Genomic DNA, 17,324 nt, shown 5'->3' with positions numbered 1-17,324 from the left:
AACACAGAAGAAGGTAGAGTAACAAAGAAAAGTGAAGAGAAGAGTAAAGAGCAAGTTACACCTTAGCATGGATTTTTCTTTCTTTTGATCAGACCTAAGTTTCCAAATGCATACATTCAACTGGTCATCAGGTATTTTTGAAGCATCAAATTTGAAATTTAAAGACAATGCAATTAAGAGCATACAAATAGCTTGGTGTTGTGTAACAAGAAACTATCTCACATGGTTCAACAGCCAAGGACCTATCCAGAAACCTTTGACTCTAGCAAATTTTACATCAAATTATCTAGAAAAATTTGAGGGATGTCACAAGGGTGCAAAACCTCATGGATGAAGTTAAAAGTTCAATATGACACTCACTGTGGGGACATTGTAAGTCTGTGCCCAGAATATCAAGAACTCCTTCGAGCAGTTAGGCTATGACAAGACAGACTACACACACCCGTGATGTTCTTGGTCCAGCAGCTACCTACCTGGTTGACCACATGCTGCTGTAAAAAGAGGCTCAAGGGGCCAGCCTGGTGGCGAAGTGGTTAAGTTCACATGCTCCACTTTGGCAGCCCAGGGTTTGTGGGTTCAGATCCCAGGCACAGACCTACACACTGCTCATCAAGCCATGCTGTGGCAACGTCCCACATACAAAATAGAGGAAGATTGGCACAGATATTAGCTCAGAGACAATCTTCCTCAGGCAAAAAAGAGGAAGATTTGGCAATGGATGTTAGCTCAGGGACAATCTTCCTCACCAAAAAAAATAAGAGGCTAAAGAAATTTCTGTCATCAATTTTGATTCTCTGACTACAGCACAGAACATGCACAACAGGCACCGTATGCTGCTTCTCAGTATTGGAAAATGCCAGTATTAAATAAATGAGTTCTCAGAAATCAGCTATTCTTACACATGAATAATTAGGGTGGTGCTAATTTCAATAAGTTTTAAATAAATACAATACTTACCTGCATAGCAATCCTCTTCAACAATGCATGCTTCTGGACCTCAGCAATGTCACCAACAGCCAAACCAATCTGAAGCATAACACAGAGTCACTGTCAGTTTAATGGCTCCCCTAAGCGTGCACTAAGGTCTCTCTGTCTACACTGAGGGAGTGGGCAGGTAATTGCTTAGCAGTGGCCTCAAAACGCTTTGCTAACACATCTTACAGAAGACTGCAAAGCCTATACACCTTTGCAACAGGGATGGCCACATTGGTGGGTCCAGTAATCTGAAGCATAGTCATGAAAAATTACAACACATGGATTACTCTGAAATCCATTTTAATTGAAAATAAAAAGATGTTATTTTTGGAGAGGACAGCGATGATGTGATATCAAATGCAATTGGTGTAGGCAGGCAACATGGCTGCAAACCCCAGGAGTTTAGCATCTGAGGTGAACAAGAGTGACAACACGGAAGAGTTAAAACATTACACTGGGGCAATGAAGGACTTTGTATCTCACATATGTTTGGCAGAAAAAGGTACACATCAGGGGTGGGTGAGACTCTGGTAAAAAAAACTCCATGTAGAAATTCATGGTGGATAGTGTGAGGTGGGGGGAAGCTGTCGGCTCAGTTCCACTCAATGAGCTCACATGCGCTCACTCTTTCACTGTGTGTTCCACACTCAACACTGTCTACGCTGAGCCAGCCTCCTGTGTGCTGCACCAGAGAGAAGCTAGTGCCTGCTCTCAAGGAGCTCAAAGTCAAGGAAACTCCACAAGACAAGGGCGCTGTCGGTCCAGGTCACCACTGTATACCCAGTGCTTAGAACACATCAGGACACATAGTAGGTACACAAAATAGCTGCTGAAGGAGAGAATGGTGAAAGAGTATGTTCTAAGGTGTGCAAACTAGCACTGAAAACCATATATAGTCAGCAAGTCAGTTTTATTTGGCAGGATGTTTTTGTCTTTTTAACTCGCAAGCCTTGAGATGGGCATGCTCTCTACATCAGCCTCCATCAAAACCAACTGTCCTATAACTCCTTCTGGGTACAGTGAAGAGACTTGCCTGGGCTCTGAAGACATCTGGGCTTGTGAGTCAAAGAATGGATCAATCATTACTAGTTAATAGTAGCTAATGTTTATTGAAGCCAGCCCGGTGGTCTACTGGTGAAGATTTGGTGCTCTTACTGCCGCGGCCTGGGTTCATTTCCTGGTCAGGGAACCACAGCAGCCATCTGTCGGTTGTCACACTGTGGTGGCTGTGTGTTGCTGTGATGCTGAAAGCTATGCCACTGCTATGTCAAATACCAGCAGGGTCACCCATGGTGGACAGTTTTCAGTGGGGCTTCCAGACTAGGAAGAAGGACTTGGACACTCACATCGGAAAAAACTGGCCATGAAAACCCTATGAACAGTAGCAGAGCATTGTCTGATACAGCGTCAGAAGGTGAGAGGATGGTGCAAAAAGACCGGGCAGGGTTCGCTCTGCGTAGACAGGGTGCTAGGAGTCAGAATTGACTTAATGGCACTAAAAACAACCACAAATATTTATTGAATGATTATGATGTGCCAAGCACTGTTTTAAGCGCTTTTAAGCTCATTTCATCCCCTCAACAACCTAGGAAGTAGGTTTTGTTATTATCTTTCTTTGATTTGTGTCCTCCAAACTATAATAACAAAAGGAAGGGGCATCCGATTCAGACTGGGGTGACTCGGGTTGGGGGAGCTGGTTAGCAAAGTCTGCCCAGGACACAGGGTGCTTGAGCTGAGTGTTTAAAGCTTAGAAAGAATTAACTCAAGGAGGGAGGGCTTTCCAGGAAAAGGAACAGCCTGTGCAGAGCCCAGGAGGCAGGAAGGAAAGCTTGGCACACCCAGTGAGCACACGTGGTCACGTCTGGGCGAGTCCTGAGAACAGTGGGGAGCTAGCTGGGTGAGCTCTGGGTAACATCCAGATCACAAGGCCCCTTGCATGCTATGCTGACGGGTTTAGACTGGACTAAAGCTTTTGAAGAGTTATAGAAAACAACATGAAAGAGCCACTGATGGGCCCTGCTTTTCATTACCAGAATGTCACTATGGTGACAATTTGCAGGAAGGATTAGGCGGAAGAGTGAGACGAGATAGAGAGACTCTTCAGTCTACTGCAGCAGCAATATGGGTGAGGAACCCGGAGCGTGCGTGCCAACCGGAAGGCGGTTTATGAGGCAAACGTTTATTGGAAGAACTGAGGAGGAGGGGGTGGGTGGATCGAGAATATCTTCCAGTGATCTGAGTCAGATGACTAGGAAGTGCTGCTGAGAGGCAGCAGCAGAGTTTGAAGGAAAGATAACACTGTCAGTCTTGGCTCTGTTGCGTTTGGTTTTTCTTTGGATTATGCAGGTACAGATGCTCAACGGGTCCTGGATACACGGATCCTGAGTATTGCACCAATCTGTACTACTGCTATGCCAAATTCCCTTCTAGATAATTATCTTCCAAAACATAAGAGATTCTAAGAGAAGAACGTAGGCTTTATGTCATTCTTTTTTTGCTGAGGTAGATTAGCCCTGAGCTAACATCTGTGGCAATCTTCCTCCACTTTATATGTGGGTCTCTGCCACAGCATGGCTGACAAGTGGTGTAGGTCTGCACCTGGGATCCAAACCCATGAACCCAGGCCACCAAGCAGTGTGCTGAACTTCACCACTATACCACAGGGCTGGCCCCTTTATGTCATTCTTTATTATTCTTGGTCCTATCTTTTATTTTATTTTTCTTGGTCACCAAGAAGGGCATGTTCTTGTCGGCTGAAGGTGTCCAGCCTTTGACAGGTTTAGAGGGGCACCTGAGTGCCAGAGATGCCCTCTGCATGAGAGGCTCCTCCCCACTTGAATCTCTGGTCAATGAGGAATTTCAGGGCAGAGATGAGGTTTTAATCCTTCACTCATGAAGGTTTCTGCCTCACCTTTGACCCCAACCTCAAAGCAGCACACACCATTCATGTTTATTTCCTTCTTCTCCTTTGTGGTTCTTCATAGCATTTATCACCCCCATGACACCATGCTACATATTTAGTTGTTTACTACTTAGCTCCTTGACCAGTTTATAACCATGTAAGGGCTGGGTATTGGTCTGTTTTGTTCACCGCCGTTTCCCAGCACCTGGACCAGCATCTGGCATTTAGTAGATTCTTGATAAGTATTTGCCAAGTGAATGCATTTTTGCATCCTCTGTGCCTCATGCCGTGCCTGGCACACCCCCAGCACTAAATGAATGCTGAATGAATGAATTGTATAGCAGTCCATTTTTTCCTTCATGGAGGGAGATTAAAGAGGCAAATAAAAATAAATTAAAATAAATTTTAAAAAAAAGGATAATTATCATTACTAAAGGCCCCAAATGATCAAGAAACAGAAGATACGAGGATAGATTACTTACAAGTAAATTCATGAGGACAATTGGGACAAACATTGTGAAGGCAATAAGTTGTACAAAGGACAGAAATGGATATGCCAATTCATTTCTCAAAAACGGTTGTAGGAAGGCATCACGATAGTTGATGTCTCCCAACATCATGCTGAAGGTCTGCATGATAGAAAGCGGTGGAGAGCTGAAGGCATCCTGAGAAAAGACGGCAAGACAGAAATGAAACGCAAAATGCACGCAATGAAAAACCGCTTCCTGGAGAGAAAAATGGTAAAAATCATATTTAAAATCTTTCTAAAAGTCATAGGACTATCGCTGAAATATGGTGACAAGAACTACCAAGAAACTGGTGGTAAAGTCATCAAAAAGATTTTCTCTGCACATGTAACGAATCGTCGTGCATTATACATAATGACTTTTTTTCATTGTCAAAAGGTTCTAGTAAGACTATACTTCTTCCTGGTATTATATCAGGTAAATATAGTATTAAAATATTGTTAGGTTACTATTCATTTTCTAGGCCATTAATATTTCAGTATAAATATATATTCCTGATATTCACAGCAACCAAATCAACTACTGATGTAACTGCCTCACCTGGACACTCAGGAGGACGTAAAAGCTGAGTCCAAAAGCCAGAAGAAGGAAGATAAACACGACCGTGGACCTCAACAAAGTTTTCATAATTACCTCCAACATAACGATGAAAATGCCACAATTTTCAAATCTAGGAAAATTTTAAGAATTAAACTACTTATTCCCTTTTCTGGTCAAACTGTATTTCACTCAGTGTCAATATTTATCATGCACGAGGTACCAGGTTTCGCAGATGAAATAACTGAGCCCTCCTCTCAAAAGGAGCCACGAGAATTCATGAATAGCCAAGTCTAATTTTCAAGCTGTTCATCAAAGTGTTTTGTTTCTTCCTCTTTCCCGCTTCTCGTTAATGTTTCTCTTTAATTGTTTTACCACTCGACCACTGGACATTACTTCCACCAAAGTAGGAGAGAAAAATCATAGCTTCCCAATATCAAAGATAATGCTGCCAAATGCCTCATAAAGGGGTTAGAGGTGAGTTGTGTGATATGTCCTGTGGGGATTGTTTGAATGAGCTCATGTGCCCGAAGGCTCCTATCACAGGGCACATACATATGATTTACCTTCCCCATCCTCAGCTTCCTGAGGTTTGCTTTTCCTCCCCCAGGAACCTACATTGTGAAATGTTTGAGTCGTAGATAATGGGTGTGTCATCTGGCCACTAAGTTGTACTTTTCCTCTGGCAAAGACAACTTGTTAAAAGGGTAGTCATAAGATTTTAAAGCTGAAAGGGACTTCAGAGGTCTCAGAAACTAAACTCTCAGAGATGTCCCGTAACTTGCTAAGGTCACTGATAACGACAGAGCCAAGAGTGGCAGTGCCTGGAGCTGTCTTGAAGCCCCTTGACTTCCAGGCCACTGCTCTTCCCACCATATCGTGTTCCTTCCAAGGGGCTGGGCTCAACCCCACAGCATTGTGTGACAACACAGCAAGGCAGATGCTACAGTGGGAGAAACATGGTCCCTGAAGTTGACAAGACTTTGGTAAAATGTCTACGTCTTGACTTACTAGCTGGGATCTTGGGCAAGTTCCTTAACTCAGTGCTTCAGCTTCTTCTTTTATACACTGCGAGTACTAACATTCACCTCTTGTTATTGTAAAGATTATATGAAGTAACATTTACTTCAGCATGAGCAATTGTGGGAGGGAGGAGTGCTTAGCCCTTTTTCCGCTTGAGAATTAGATCCTTTGGGGTAAATTCTTCTCTTCTATCATTATTATTCCTCACACCTATCACTTCATTTTGATTGTTTTAATCTAAAGTAAATGCTTACCCAATAACACAGGTAAAAGCAGAATAGCCAACACTTTTATTCCTATTTCCTCTCCACATTTAACCTGGATTTGCCTAGACTAATGGTTCTTGACCTGGGGTCGTTGTGCTACACGGAGTATATTTGGCAATATCTGGAGACGTTTTTTGTTGTCACACTGATGTTGGGGAGTTACTACTGGCATCTAATAGGTAGAGGCCAGGGATGCTGCTAAACATTCTACAGTGCACAGGACAGCACCCCACAACAAAGAATGATCCGGTCCCAAATTTCAGTAGTGCCAAGGCTGAGAAACCCTGGTCTACACTCTGAACTCCAAACCTCCCTCTCGTTTTCCTTCACGGTGGCAGGCCTTCAGAGTCTAAAGCAATTGGAGGAGGAGTGAGCCAGTTAGAAATCTATGGCTCTCATAATAGTTCTTCTTTTGATATCAAAAATGCCTAAAAGATATAGAAGTCATTCAAGCTGGTTTTACCTCTGAAGATACATTAAGAAGTTCATCCAGTAGAAAAATATAGCGATTGCTCCACATTGCCACTGCACGTGAGCTGGGATACCAACGAACAAGGGGGACACGAAAATGATGCTTGTTGTGTAAATCATCCAGTCAAGTACATTGTTAAATTCCAAAAAGTAATTCTTTTTCTAGGGTTGAAAAGAATGAAGAATTACCACCTGTAGACACCGAGACCTGGCATCTTATGGATGGTTATACATATGTAACCCGTAACAACATTTTTCTGGCACTGCAGCTGGAAAGAAGTTTAGGACCAAGGGGCCGGCTCCTGCCATCCTGGACCGAACTTCGAGCCCTGTGTACGGATCAGTGTTGGAAATGGCCCAGCCTCGTCTGTTGACCTGGCACTTTGGGAGTCTGATGCCTATGGAAATCCTACAAGTTTCTGGGCCTTCCCCATAGAGTCCCTTCCATCTTAAGGAAACTCTTGGAGGCCTACAAGTTACTTTAGTAATTCCTTTCTGTCTCTATAGGGAGATGCATGTGGATCTCTCAGGATACAAATGAACTAAAGCTGCTTCTAAGGAGGTTTGAGACCTGTGATAAAATTTAATCACCATAATAATTTAGTGTCATTTCCTATTCTTTTCTTTCTTTTTTTTTCTTTTTTGTTGAGGAAGATTAGCCCTGAGCTAACTGCTGGCAATCCTCCTCTTTTGTTTTTTGTTTTTTTGCTGAGGAAGACTGGCCCTGAGCTAACATCCATGCCCATCTTCCTCTACTTTATATGTGTGACACCTACCACAGCATGGCGTGCCAAGCAGTGCCATGTCAGCACCCGGGATCCAAACCGGCAAACCCCGGGCCACCAAAGTGGAATGTATGCACTTAACTGCTGCGCCACTGGGCCGGCCCCATCATTTCCTATTCTTAAAGATGTCATGTTTGGGACATTAAATTTCCTGCAGACCATTTAAATTTCAGTAAGAAAATGTGGAGACCAAATCTGAGAGAGAAATCTTATAACTTTATAGTTCAATTTAGACTATAATCTGCAATTCTCATTTTAAGAAAATGAAAATAATGACGAGAGATTAAATAATATGCCCTAAATATTTAAGGTACAATGGAACAATACAGTCTAACAGTCAGAATTGTGACAAGTTACTGAAAGTATATATATAAAAGTACTTATAACATATAATATCAAACAAATGCAAAACACTGTTATCATCATCAACATTCTTTAATGCAAATATTCATGTGGTTATACTATCTAACAAAGTAAATTTTTACAGAATATGAGGTGCTGTATAAAAGGTATATGGCTTATACAAAATAACATCCACAAAAAACCACACCAACAAATGAATAATAAAAGACTTTAAGCCTCCATACTGAGAAATAAAAGATTGATGCCATTTACCAACCAAAGCAAGGATCTGCAGATAATTGACATAATTCTTACGTCTGACCCGAACCTGGGTTGCCCACTTAAAAAAAGAGTATAAAGTAAAAATTATGCTATAAAATGTTCCCAAATTTTATTATAACTTGAAATGTTATCCAATAAAGAAAAGGAATTTTCTGTTAGAAAAGGAATTCAAAGAAAGGCCTGTTTGAAATGGAGTCTTGGGCCAATCAGTTCTTTTATAAACATTGACATTCAAAATTATCAACCAAAATCTAACTGTTATGTTAGCAAAATATTAAACTGATATAGGAGAAAACACAGAAAAGTTATTCATAAGCTCATTTGTAGCTGGGCAGACCCATATGGACTAGTAAAATGGGAACATCTCTGCCTCAGATATGTTAAATTAAATAAGCACCATCCAGTGCACGGACCTTATGTAAAATCATGCGATTTCTACATTTGGAAAAGTTTATGCTTGGTATTTCCAATCAATACATTCATCAAGATACGTGATTTTATTGACATATATTATTTCAATAATAGTTTAGCAACTAATTTATGTTCTGCATATTAAAATATTTGCAACTTTAGAGATATAAAATGTTTTGTGTACCTGTTGGAAAATTTGCGCCACTTCTTTGCAATATCCAAATATACTTGATAAAAATACTAAAATCATGCAAACTTTTATAGAATATGAATTCTGAAACAAAAAATGTATAAGACAGGCAGTTATGTGGGATGTAAAAATAAAACAATTTAATTTTTTCATAATTTCCACTTTACATATTTATTTTTCCTTTTGCTTCATTTCTATGCACTGTCCATATTTGCTTTAAAGACAAAACTACTGTGATGTCGATATAAAGATGACACATACTTATTTCATAATGTCCTTATTAAGAGAGGGTCAAAAATTGCCATTTGAGGTGACAAACGGCAACTAGACTTTTGATGGTAAACACAATGTAATATACAGAGAAGTCAAAATATAATGACATACACCTCAAGTTTATATAATGTTATATACCAAAGCCACCTCAATAAAAAAAACTGCCAATTGAATTCTAAAGGAATATGAACTTATAGACCCACATAAAAATTTTTTGTTGTGGTCAAATACACATAACATAAAATTTACCATTTTAAAAGTTTTATATTTTACATGTACATTTGCATTTTATAATGTACAATTCTGTGGCATTTAATACTTTCTGAATGTTACATGACCATCACCACTATCTAGTTCCATAGCTTTTTCATCAACCCAACCAGAAATCCTGTGTCTACTGTCACTATCCTCTCCCTGTAACCCTTGCAACCACAAATCTGCTTTCTTGTAGACCAATTTTAAACTTTTATACTTCCACATTCAAGCTAGCATCTCATACATGTCAATTCATTTTAAATTAGTTTACAAATTCATTTATTGACCTATTTATTTATATTCCCTCTCATTTCACAAAGAATTTTAGGAGAAACTGCCACCATAAATGAATTCTATAGGCTATTTGTAATAATCAAAGTCTTGATATTTCAGATTTATTATGGGATTAGTATTCCTAAGGAAAAAACCACATTTTTGATAATCCTCTATTTTAAGAAGTTGAAATTTGAAAATACCTTGGTGTCTAACATTTCTGAATGATCACTAGTTTCATTGATGATTCCAGTTGAATTGAAAGCCATACCTGGCTTTATATTGACAACAAGTAAGGTCATAGGTATGAGACCAAGACAGTAAGATCCTAGGTTCATAAGATGGGCTCTAAACCCATAAGCCATCCTATAAAAAATAAGCAAACCATAATTGAGTATTTCAACCAAAAATATTTACTTACGATACCTGTTGAAAAAGTAGGTATAATGTCTCTCAGTAATCTATTCAGTAAATTGACTCAATTTAGAAACAAGATCTTTGAATTCACCTTTTTCATTTTCAGAAAAGCAATCTTGGGGCTGGCCCCGTGGCTGCGTGGTTAAGTTCACACGCTTCATTTTGGTGGCCTGCGGTTTGCCAGTTCAGATCCTGGGCATGGACCTACACACCACTCAAGCCATGCTGTGGCAGCGTCCCACATAGAAGAACTAGAATGACCTATAACTAGGATATACAACTATGTACTGGGACTTTGGGGAGAAAAAAAACAAAAGAGGAAGATTGGCAACAGGTGTTAGCTCAGGGCCAATCTTCCCCACCAAAAAGCCATACTTAAAAGAAAAATAAAGACAAGAAAAGGAATCTCAACTTCCAAGAAAATCATGACTTATTTAAAATCTCACCAATTAATGGAAGAGCAGAGATTTAGCTCACACCTTCTGACTCCAAGTTGAGTGCTCTTCCCAGGAACACACCTCTCACTTCATTGTCTGCTACACTGCAGGGCCCACGAATGCTTCTTCATGATTTATACAACGATTCCCCCCAGATATTTCATTTAATGTGAAAAATAAATTGATGCATTTTTAATATCAAATTTTCCTTTGACACATTTCTTTTTCAAAGTGTAAAATATTAAAATAATAAAATCTAAAACATTAAAATACCATGAAAACAATTCTTTAGAAGACTTTCAATAAATTTAATGAGGCCATCACTAAAAAGAAATACTCCTTAATACTCACCATTTCATAAGTAAATATTCTCTACACACAGGATGGTTGAGAAGCTCTATGCGGTTATGTTGTACCATTGTCTGAGAAATAAGGAAAGATCAATAAAAATACAATCATATTAAACTAGTAAGTATAAACTAAGTTTTTGTTTGCTCATTTTATAACTTTATTTTGATATTATAAAAGTAACATTTATTTAAGACTATTTGAAAAATCAAAAATTATATCAAGAATATAGTTTTTAAAAAAACAGTTGAGAGAATCATTTTATACAGAGGCAAGTATTTGATTCAGTATGTTTGATTTCAGTTTCTCAGTAGTTGAGACAGATAAGCTTTTTCATCTTACACAAAGTTACAACTGGGAAGGACGGTAAAGATAAAGCAGCAAGGGCTACCCCCTTGTTCTTTCCTTGAAGAAACTCAGGCTTATCTTTCTAGAAGGGTTTAAAATAATAGAGTACTCAGAAACAGTAGTTAAATTAGCCTGTAGATTATAGGTTTTCATGAGTTATTTGGAACTACTAGTGTTTATTTCAAAATTAATTTTTAACTATTCAAAAAATACAGAGAGAGAGGGATGTCAGCAAGATGGTGGAATAGGAAGCCCCAAACCCTCTTCCGCCATAAAGGCAGGAGACATCAACTTAACAACAATACACAGATCGACTGCCATTGTGAGAAATCCAGAAACCGGTCAAGAGGTTCCTGCACCCCAGGTGAGCCTGTAGCCAAGAAGAACCATGTCAAAGACAGGAGGGAAGTTCATGGCGTGTACTGGCCACAGCCCCTCCCCCAGGACAGAGCAGCGAGATCAAGAGAAAACACCCAGCCTGGCTTCTTTCGAGGAGGGAAGGAGAAGAGTGGATATGTCCAATGTTCTAACCTTTTGGGGGGCTGCCCAAGGGACTGGTTTCTTCTGTTTTGTCTGAACCTAAGCACGCACAGATCCATCTAGACTTCCAGACTTTTGTGCACAATAATTTCCTGTACCAGATCAGCTCTCCCTCCAGAAGAACCCCACTCAGCTCGCTCAGAACAAAGGTGAGGTGTGCCATGTTATTAAGACACTAGTCAACCGTGTGCCGACGTGTCGCTTACTGAGTAGTGTACTTATTCAAGTGAGCCCGTTTCTTATAATTACACTGAGTCTGTATTACATAGATTCTATTTCTTTTTAGATGCTACCAAAACTTTTACTTCCTCCTGTTCTCATTCTGGTAGTGGAGAAAATAAACCCCTTCTGATAGAAATTTAAATTACAATCTAAAGAAAAAACCTATATACATACACAAAAATTCTCTTAAGTCTACTGTGGCGTAGTTACTTTTAGGTCACTTGGCTATTGAGTCTGAACTATAACAACAACTGCAAAACATAACACACTCCAAGGGAGCTAAAAAGCTTTACATGGAGCAAATGTGAGAGTCAGCTGCCATCGCCAGCCTGCGGGCACACAATCCACATGACTCTTCATCCTTTCCACTCCAAGTACTCAATAAGCCTTCCAGATTTCACTTTAGGTGATGGTTGGTACCATGGTCTATACCAAAGGCTTCCATGTAGGGAAATGAATTCATTTAAGGTGGATGAAAATGTCTCATTGGTCTAGACCAGTGCTGTCCAATAGAACTTTCTGCAATGATGGAAATGTTTGATATCTGTGCTGTTCAATATGAGAGCCATGAGCCACATAGGCTACTGAGCGCTTGAAATGTAGCCACTGCAAATGAAGAAATAAATTTTTAACTTTATTTAATTAATTTTAATTTAAGTAGTCACATGTGGCTAATGGTTACCATATATATAGAAAGCACAGATCTACACCATACACCCCAATTTGCAAATCCAACCATTCAGTATGTTTTCTTTTACACGCACACAATTTTAATTTGTTGCCAATATTTATATAAGCCTAGGTTGCCGTTCTCACATGACAACAATTTGTTGAAATAAGTAGCTGCTGTCCTTTTAGACCAGGAGCCCATGTTCCTCATCTGTTAGCTGTTTCCTCTGCAGTTATTTGAGACCCCTGGGTTAGGCTGCAGGAGACCATCTGCATGGCTTTTATGACCCCACCAGCTAGAAATGTAAATGTACTCTTTGGAATAAGGGCTGGTTTGGAGCAAGACTCTTGGAAAATCAGCGTCCATACTGTGCATTTAGGGCCTGCTTTCAGATTGGGTTCACTCTTCCAAAAGGATCGAAGAGCTTCTAAAAGGTGAGTGTTTACCGTGGAACCCAGGGGTTGGCTGAACTTGGAAGCTATAACTGTGAAATGTCACCCCCTGCATTTTCCTGTGGTTTACACTGGAGGAAACTCTTACACGTGTGTCTATATTTAGGTGGTTGGAGGTGGGGAGCAAGTGCTGACTGTCAGCGTGTGTTATCCACAGTTTATTGGATTCTGGGTTAGCGCAGGTTTAACACGACCATTAGGACTACAGTAATCAAGGGTGTGGAACTTTAATGGGACCAAATGATAGCAATTATAGAAAATGACTAAAAAACAAAGGGTTGGGACACATGGCAGACACAGACATAAAACTATAAATGTGGAATTCTCTCCAGGCCCCTCCCTGGAACTATTGTACCAAAACATCACAGCACTTGTGTAGAAACTACGTGGATAATGAAAACACTGGACTTACATTGAGGGCTGTAAGAGGCTCATATTTAATACTCTGGTCAGGTGTCACTTTTTTGGTGAATTCTAATGGACATTGAAGATATCTGAAATTATACTCGATCTGTGGGAGACATAATTTTTAAAAATTGCAGACTCATACAGGCCCCAAAAGTAGTTTCTGACAATCAAATACCCAAGTCTACAATTCTGCTGAAAATTAACTGATTCAAACAAAATTGGGTAATTTCACAGGAAGAAAAGTAAATTAAGTTACTGCATATTAGTTTCAAAAAAATAAATTTCCTAGAAGGCTGTTCTTCAATTGCGTTATAACTCATAGTCCTGGACAAAGAAGGATCCTCAAAAGATCACTTAGACGTTTTAGAACTTCAACCTTTCAGAGCTTAGACCTCTTAGAACTACCCAAGAAAATAAAAAGGCTAGAAACAACCCTAAATAATGCTATTAGAAACCATTAAAATATTGGGGAGAACTGAAGATCTAAGGAAAAAGTTCCCTCACAAATAGATAATATATTAATATAACAAATGAAGACAATAATTACCATCTTTTGAGATGGTGGAACTCTAGTAACATTATTTTTAATATTTCTAAAAGAATTATAATAAAATCAGCTTCAAATTATGATGATAATAAACTTACATGGTAGTCTCGGCAGGACTTGTCTTCTGTGGAGGGTATTATGCAGAAATCTAAAAGTACCTTGAAAGAGAAAAAATGGCGAAGATACTTTCTGCAATGATGGAAAAGGCAGGCGAAAAGAGACAGGATTTGATCCCACTTCTAAAATAACACCCAAGACACTCCCTTCCTCTTCCTTTGCTTCTTCCATCTCAGATAAACTATAATCCACAGCATTTGTGAACAAAATTTAAAATAGAAAATGTTACAACTACTACTTCATGCCTCAGAAATACCAAGTGATTCAGAAAAATACCATGCACTTGAGAATGAAACTGCATTTACTAAAATTTGAGTAAGAAATATTCCACAGTTTTGCCTAAGACTTGGTATTTTTCTGGGCTTCTAGAGAATATGTAGATTGTTGAGGATTCCTTTGCTCGTATCTTATAATGATAATTTACTGTCCCCGAGTGAGACCTTTCAGCTGAGCACTGGGTCTTTCTTTGGTCTAGGTCCCATCTCCTGTATTACTGGAGCCTGGAGTACTGTGTTTGCTGCTGGAGCTCGCTTGCCAAGCAACACTGACAAACTATTCATCCAGAGTGGCATGGATGGGATAGCGGGGGACAGATGTTATAAGGAGAAATATGGAAGGCCCTCTAGATGCATAACAAAGGAGAGAGCACTGAAGAGGTCATTAGAGCTGCCCCTAGGGTATGTGGAGACAAATATTTTTGAGGGCTCCCTGTCTACATAAGCAATTTGAGTCACCCCAAATCTGTGTGTTGGCACCTTTCTGGTGGCCCAAATTCATTATCTTGAGAAAGAAATACTGCCCAGCCAGGCTGCCCTCCTGGAACCGGATCTGGACACAGGGCCCCAGATGATCCCATCAGTGTGCCCCCCAAGAGCTCCTGGGGCATCTGGTCAACCCCACCAGCAGGACACAAGGGTAGAGGGTTGGACAGTACCCCAAACGGAAGAAACAAGGACCCGGGCCCCACTGTGAAGGCACTGCTGTCCTGGCTGGTCTCAAGCACCAGAGGGGTGTAAAAAATTTCACGAGGTCTCTGTTGGTGATCAGGCAGTGGTACTAGGGGTCATAATAGATATCATGAAAAGTAAAGACAAAACTGGTCAATAGTGCTGTACAACGCAGAACCAGAGAGGCAGGGCTGGCTATGAGAGTTTGAGAGCTTTGTAATAATCACCACAGGCACAATAAAGGACAGGCTGCCCGGGGAGGGGGCAGGGACAGGGTCAGGGGTTATGTGAGTCATTCAAATGTGTGACATGAGGCTAAACTAAAAGATCTTTAAATTCTCCTATTTAAAAAAAACCTTCACAATACTAAAATAATACAAGGCCGTTACAGAAAACGAACTAGAAAATATATAGTAGCATAAAGAAGAAAAGAAACACCGATCATAATCCCACAACTGTGATAAGTATTATTAACGTTTTGATATAAGTTCTTGACTTCTTTTCTATGTTTTCCGTATGTGCATATTTCTAGCATATATTTTTTACTACTACCAATAATGCTGCAAGAAACATCATCGTATATAAATCTGCGTATACCCCTGATTATTCATTAGGACAGATTCCAACAACTGCAATTACTGAGTAAGAAAGTCTGAGATCATTTTCAATCCTGGATATTTATGTGCCCTTTGACGAAACTTATTCACCTAAAATGCTAATCTATGAACTGGACTGGCTCCAATTTCCATTAGATATTATAAAGAAAAAATGCACACGGAGAACTTAGCACATGCTGAATGCTTATTGAACCAATAAAAACAGTAAGTGTTAGTAGCAGTGGTACTAATAACCACATAAGTGGTATGAAAATAGTAGGACATATAATACGGGCCAAGCACTATCCTGCACACTTTTATGTATTTTACCTCTAATTTTTGTAATCACTTTGCAAAATCAGTTATCAGCATCATGTCTTAGAGATTTTGAAGAAAATAGAAAATAAAGCTCAGAGAGGTAACACGACTTGCCTAAAGCAGCACAGAAAAAGGCAGAGCCAGGACTAAATCCCAGGGCCACCAGGCTCCAAATCTGGACCTCTGGTGTCACTATGTCTCACGGCCTTCTCTGGTATTTGAATATAATTTTCCCTATGACTGGCATTCCAAGTCATTCCTCTTTTCTTGATTATTCCATGTCAGTCCCAATCCTCAAATCTCAACTTTCCCAAGAGGTCTTTTATGTGCATCCTTTAACACTCACGTGCTCAGCAGCGTGTGGGTGTTTCTCTTGTAGCAGGAGTCCAGCCATGTGCTGGGTATGCATTCAGTCTAGCATAGAGAATCCCACATTCAGAGACCCATAAGGATCAGGCGAGTAGTGTGAATGTCTGAACTGTGCCAGCCTTAAGAGCTCTTTCCCACTGTTCTTGAAATGTTGGATCTCCTGGGGCTGGCTTTTATCTTCACAGTTTGGATCAAGGCACATAGAGATACTCTCTGCTACAAGGAAAGCAATTACACAAGAATGACAATATGTGCCAACTAACGCTAGGCATTCGAGCTCAGTGAACAAGAGGAAGAGGTGGGTGTGCTCTCCCATCGAAAGGAAGCAGCTGCTTGTCACCCAGAAATTTCTGCCTTGTAAGAAGGTAGGCCAGTCACCAGACCTTCTCATTGCTACAGGAAGCCAGCTACCTGGATCCTTAAGGGAAGCATCCTGGTTTTAAATGTTAACAACTAATGCAAACTTGAAGCAATAACACGCATGTCAAAAACACATCTAGAGGCTTTATTCAGCCAGCAACCACCATTAATAGTCTCTGCTCTAGACTCAGGTTATTTAAATAAAAAAATCTGTTGACCATATTTTCCCATACTCTACCTAACAATTAATAGGATTCTTTAATCGAAGTAGGTCCCTATTAAATATTTGTTGGATCACTTCCCTTATGGCCTATGGAAAACTAGAAGTTTTATTTAAAGAAGGAAATGACTATTATTTGAGTTGTGATTACAACAATCAATCCTCATATTACATATTAGATGCAGTTTTGTTTGGGCAACTTACTTTCATGCATTCTGGGAGGTATTCTATCATTTCGATGGTTGGACATTTATTGCTTGGAGAATAATGACTGAAAGCTTTAAAGCAGTCTCCCCATCTGTAAAAAATATATATAATAACAATAAAACAAACACAAGTCTTAATCTTTCTGTTCTGCACAACAGCAAAACTACCAGTTGAAATTCCAGATTATATCTGTAGGAGAAACCTGAATTGGTTCCAGTGGAATCCATATGTGAACCATGATTAATCCATTACCAGGGTCTTTGTCCATTAATGGATATTAGAAATGTGG

At 39.7% G+C, this 17,324-nt stretch overlaps 1 protein-coding gene and 1 long non-coding RNA gene across 2 annotated transcripts in view; one reads left to right on the top strand and one right to left on the bottom strand.

Annotated features, from left to right (window-relative positions):
- The window catches only part of TRPA1 (transient receptor potential cation channel subfamily A member 1), a 51,606-nt gene that overhangs the window by 6,456 nt on the left and 27,826 nt on the right, over positions 1–17,324 (bottom strand). Inside the window, exons 15-24 of the mRNA XM_001493464.4 lie at positions 17,033–17,126; positions 14,000–14,059; positions 13,359–13,457; positions 10,718–10,788; positions 9,716–9,878; positions 8,706–8,795; positions 6,694–6,863; positions 4,945–5,074; positions 4,360–4,542; positions 958–1,026 (exon numbers count right to left, since the gene is read on the bottom strand). Of these exons, the coding sequence (XP_001493514.2) occupies positions 958–1,026; positions 4,360–4,542; positions 4,945–5,074; positions 6,694–6,863; positions 8,706–8,795; positions 9,716–9,878; positions 10,718–10,788; positions 13,359–13,457; positions 14,000–14,059; positions 17,033–17,126 (1,129 nt within the window). The remainder of the gene's footprint in view (positions 1–957; positions 1,027–4,359; positions 4,543–4,944; positions 5,075–6,693; positions 6,864–8,705; positions 8,796–9,715; positions 9,879–10,717; positions 10,789–13,358; positions 13,458–13,999; positions 14,060–17,032; positions 17,127–17,324) is intronic.
- The window catches only part of LOC138915513 (uncharacterized), a 38,391-nt gene that overhangs the window by 13,080 nt on the left and 7,987 nt on the right, over positions 1–17,324 (top strand). The window lies entirely within an intron of this gene.

This window comes from Equus caballus, chromosome 9 (genome assembly GCF_041296265.1).
Source record: "Equus caballus isolate H_3958 breed thoroughbred chromosome 9, TB-T2T, whole genome shotgun sequence".
Classification (NCBI taxonomy): domain Eukaryota; kingdom Metazoa; phylum Chordata; class Mammalia; order Perissodactyla; family Equidae; genus Equus; species Equus caballus.
Note: the sequence above shows the minus strand (reverse complement) of the source record. Positions and strands in the feature narration are given on the sequence as shown.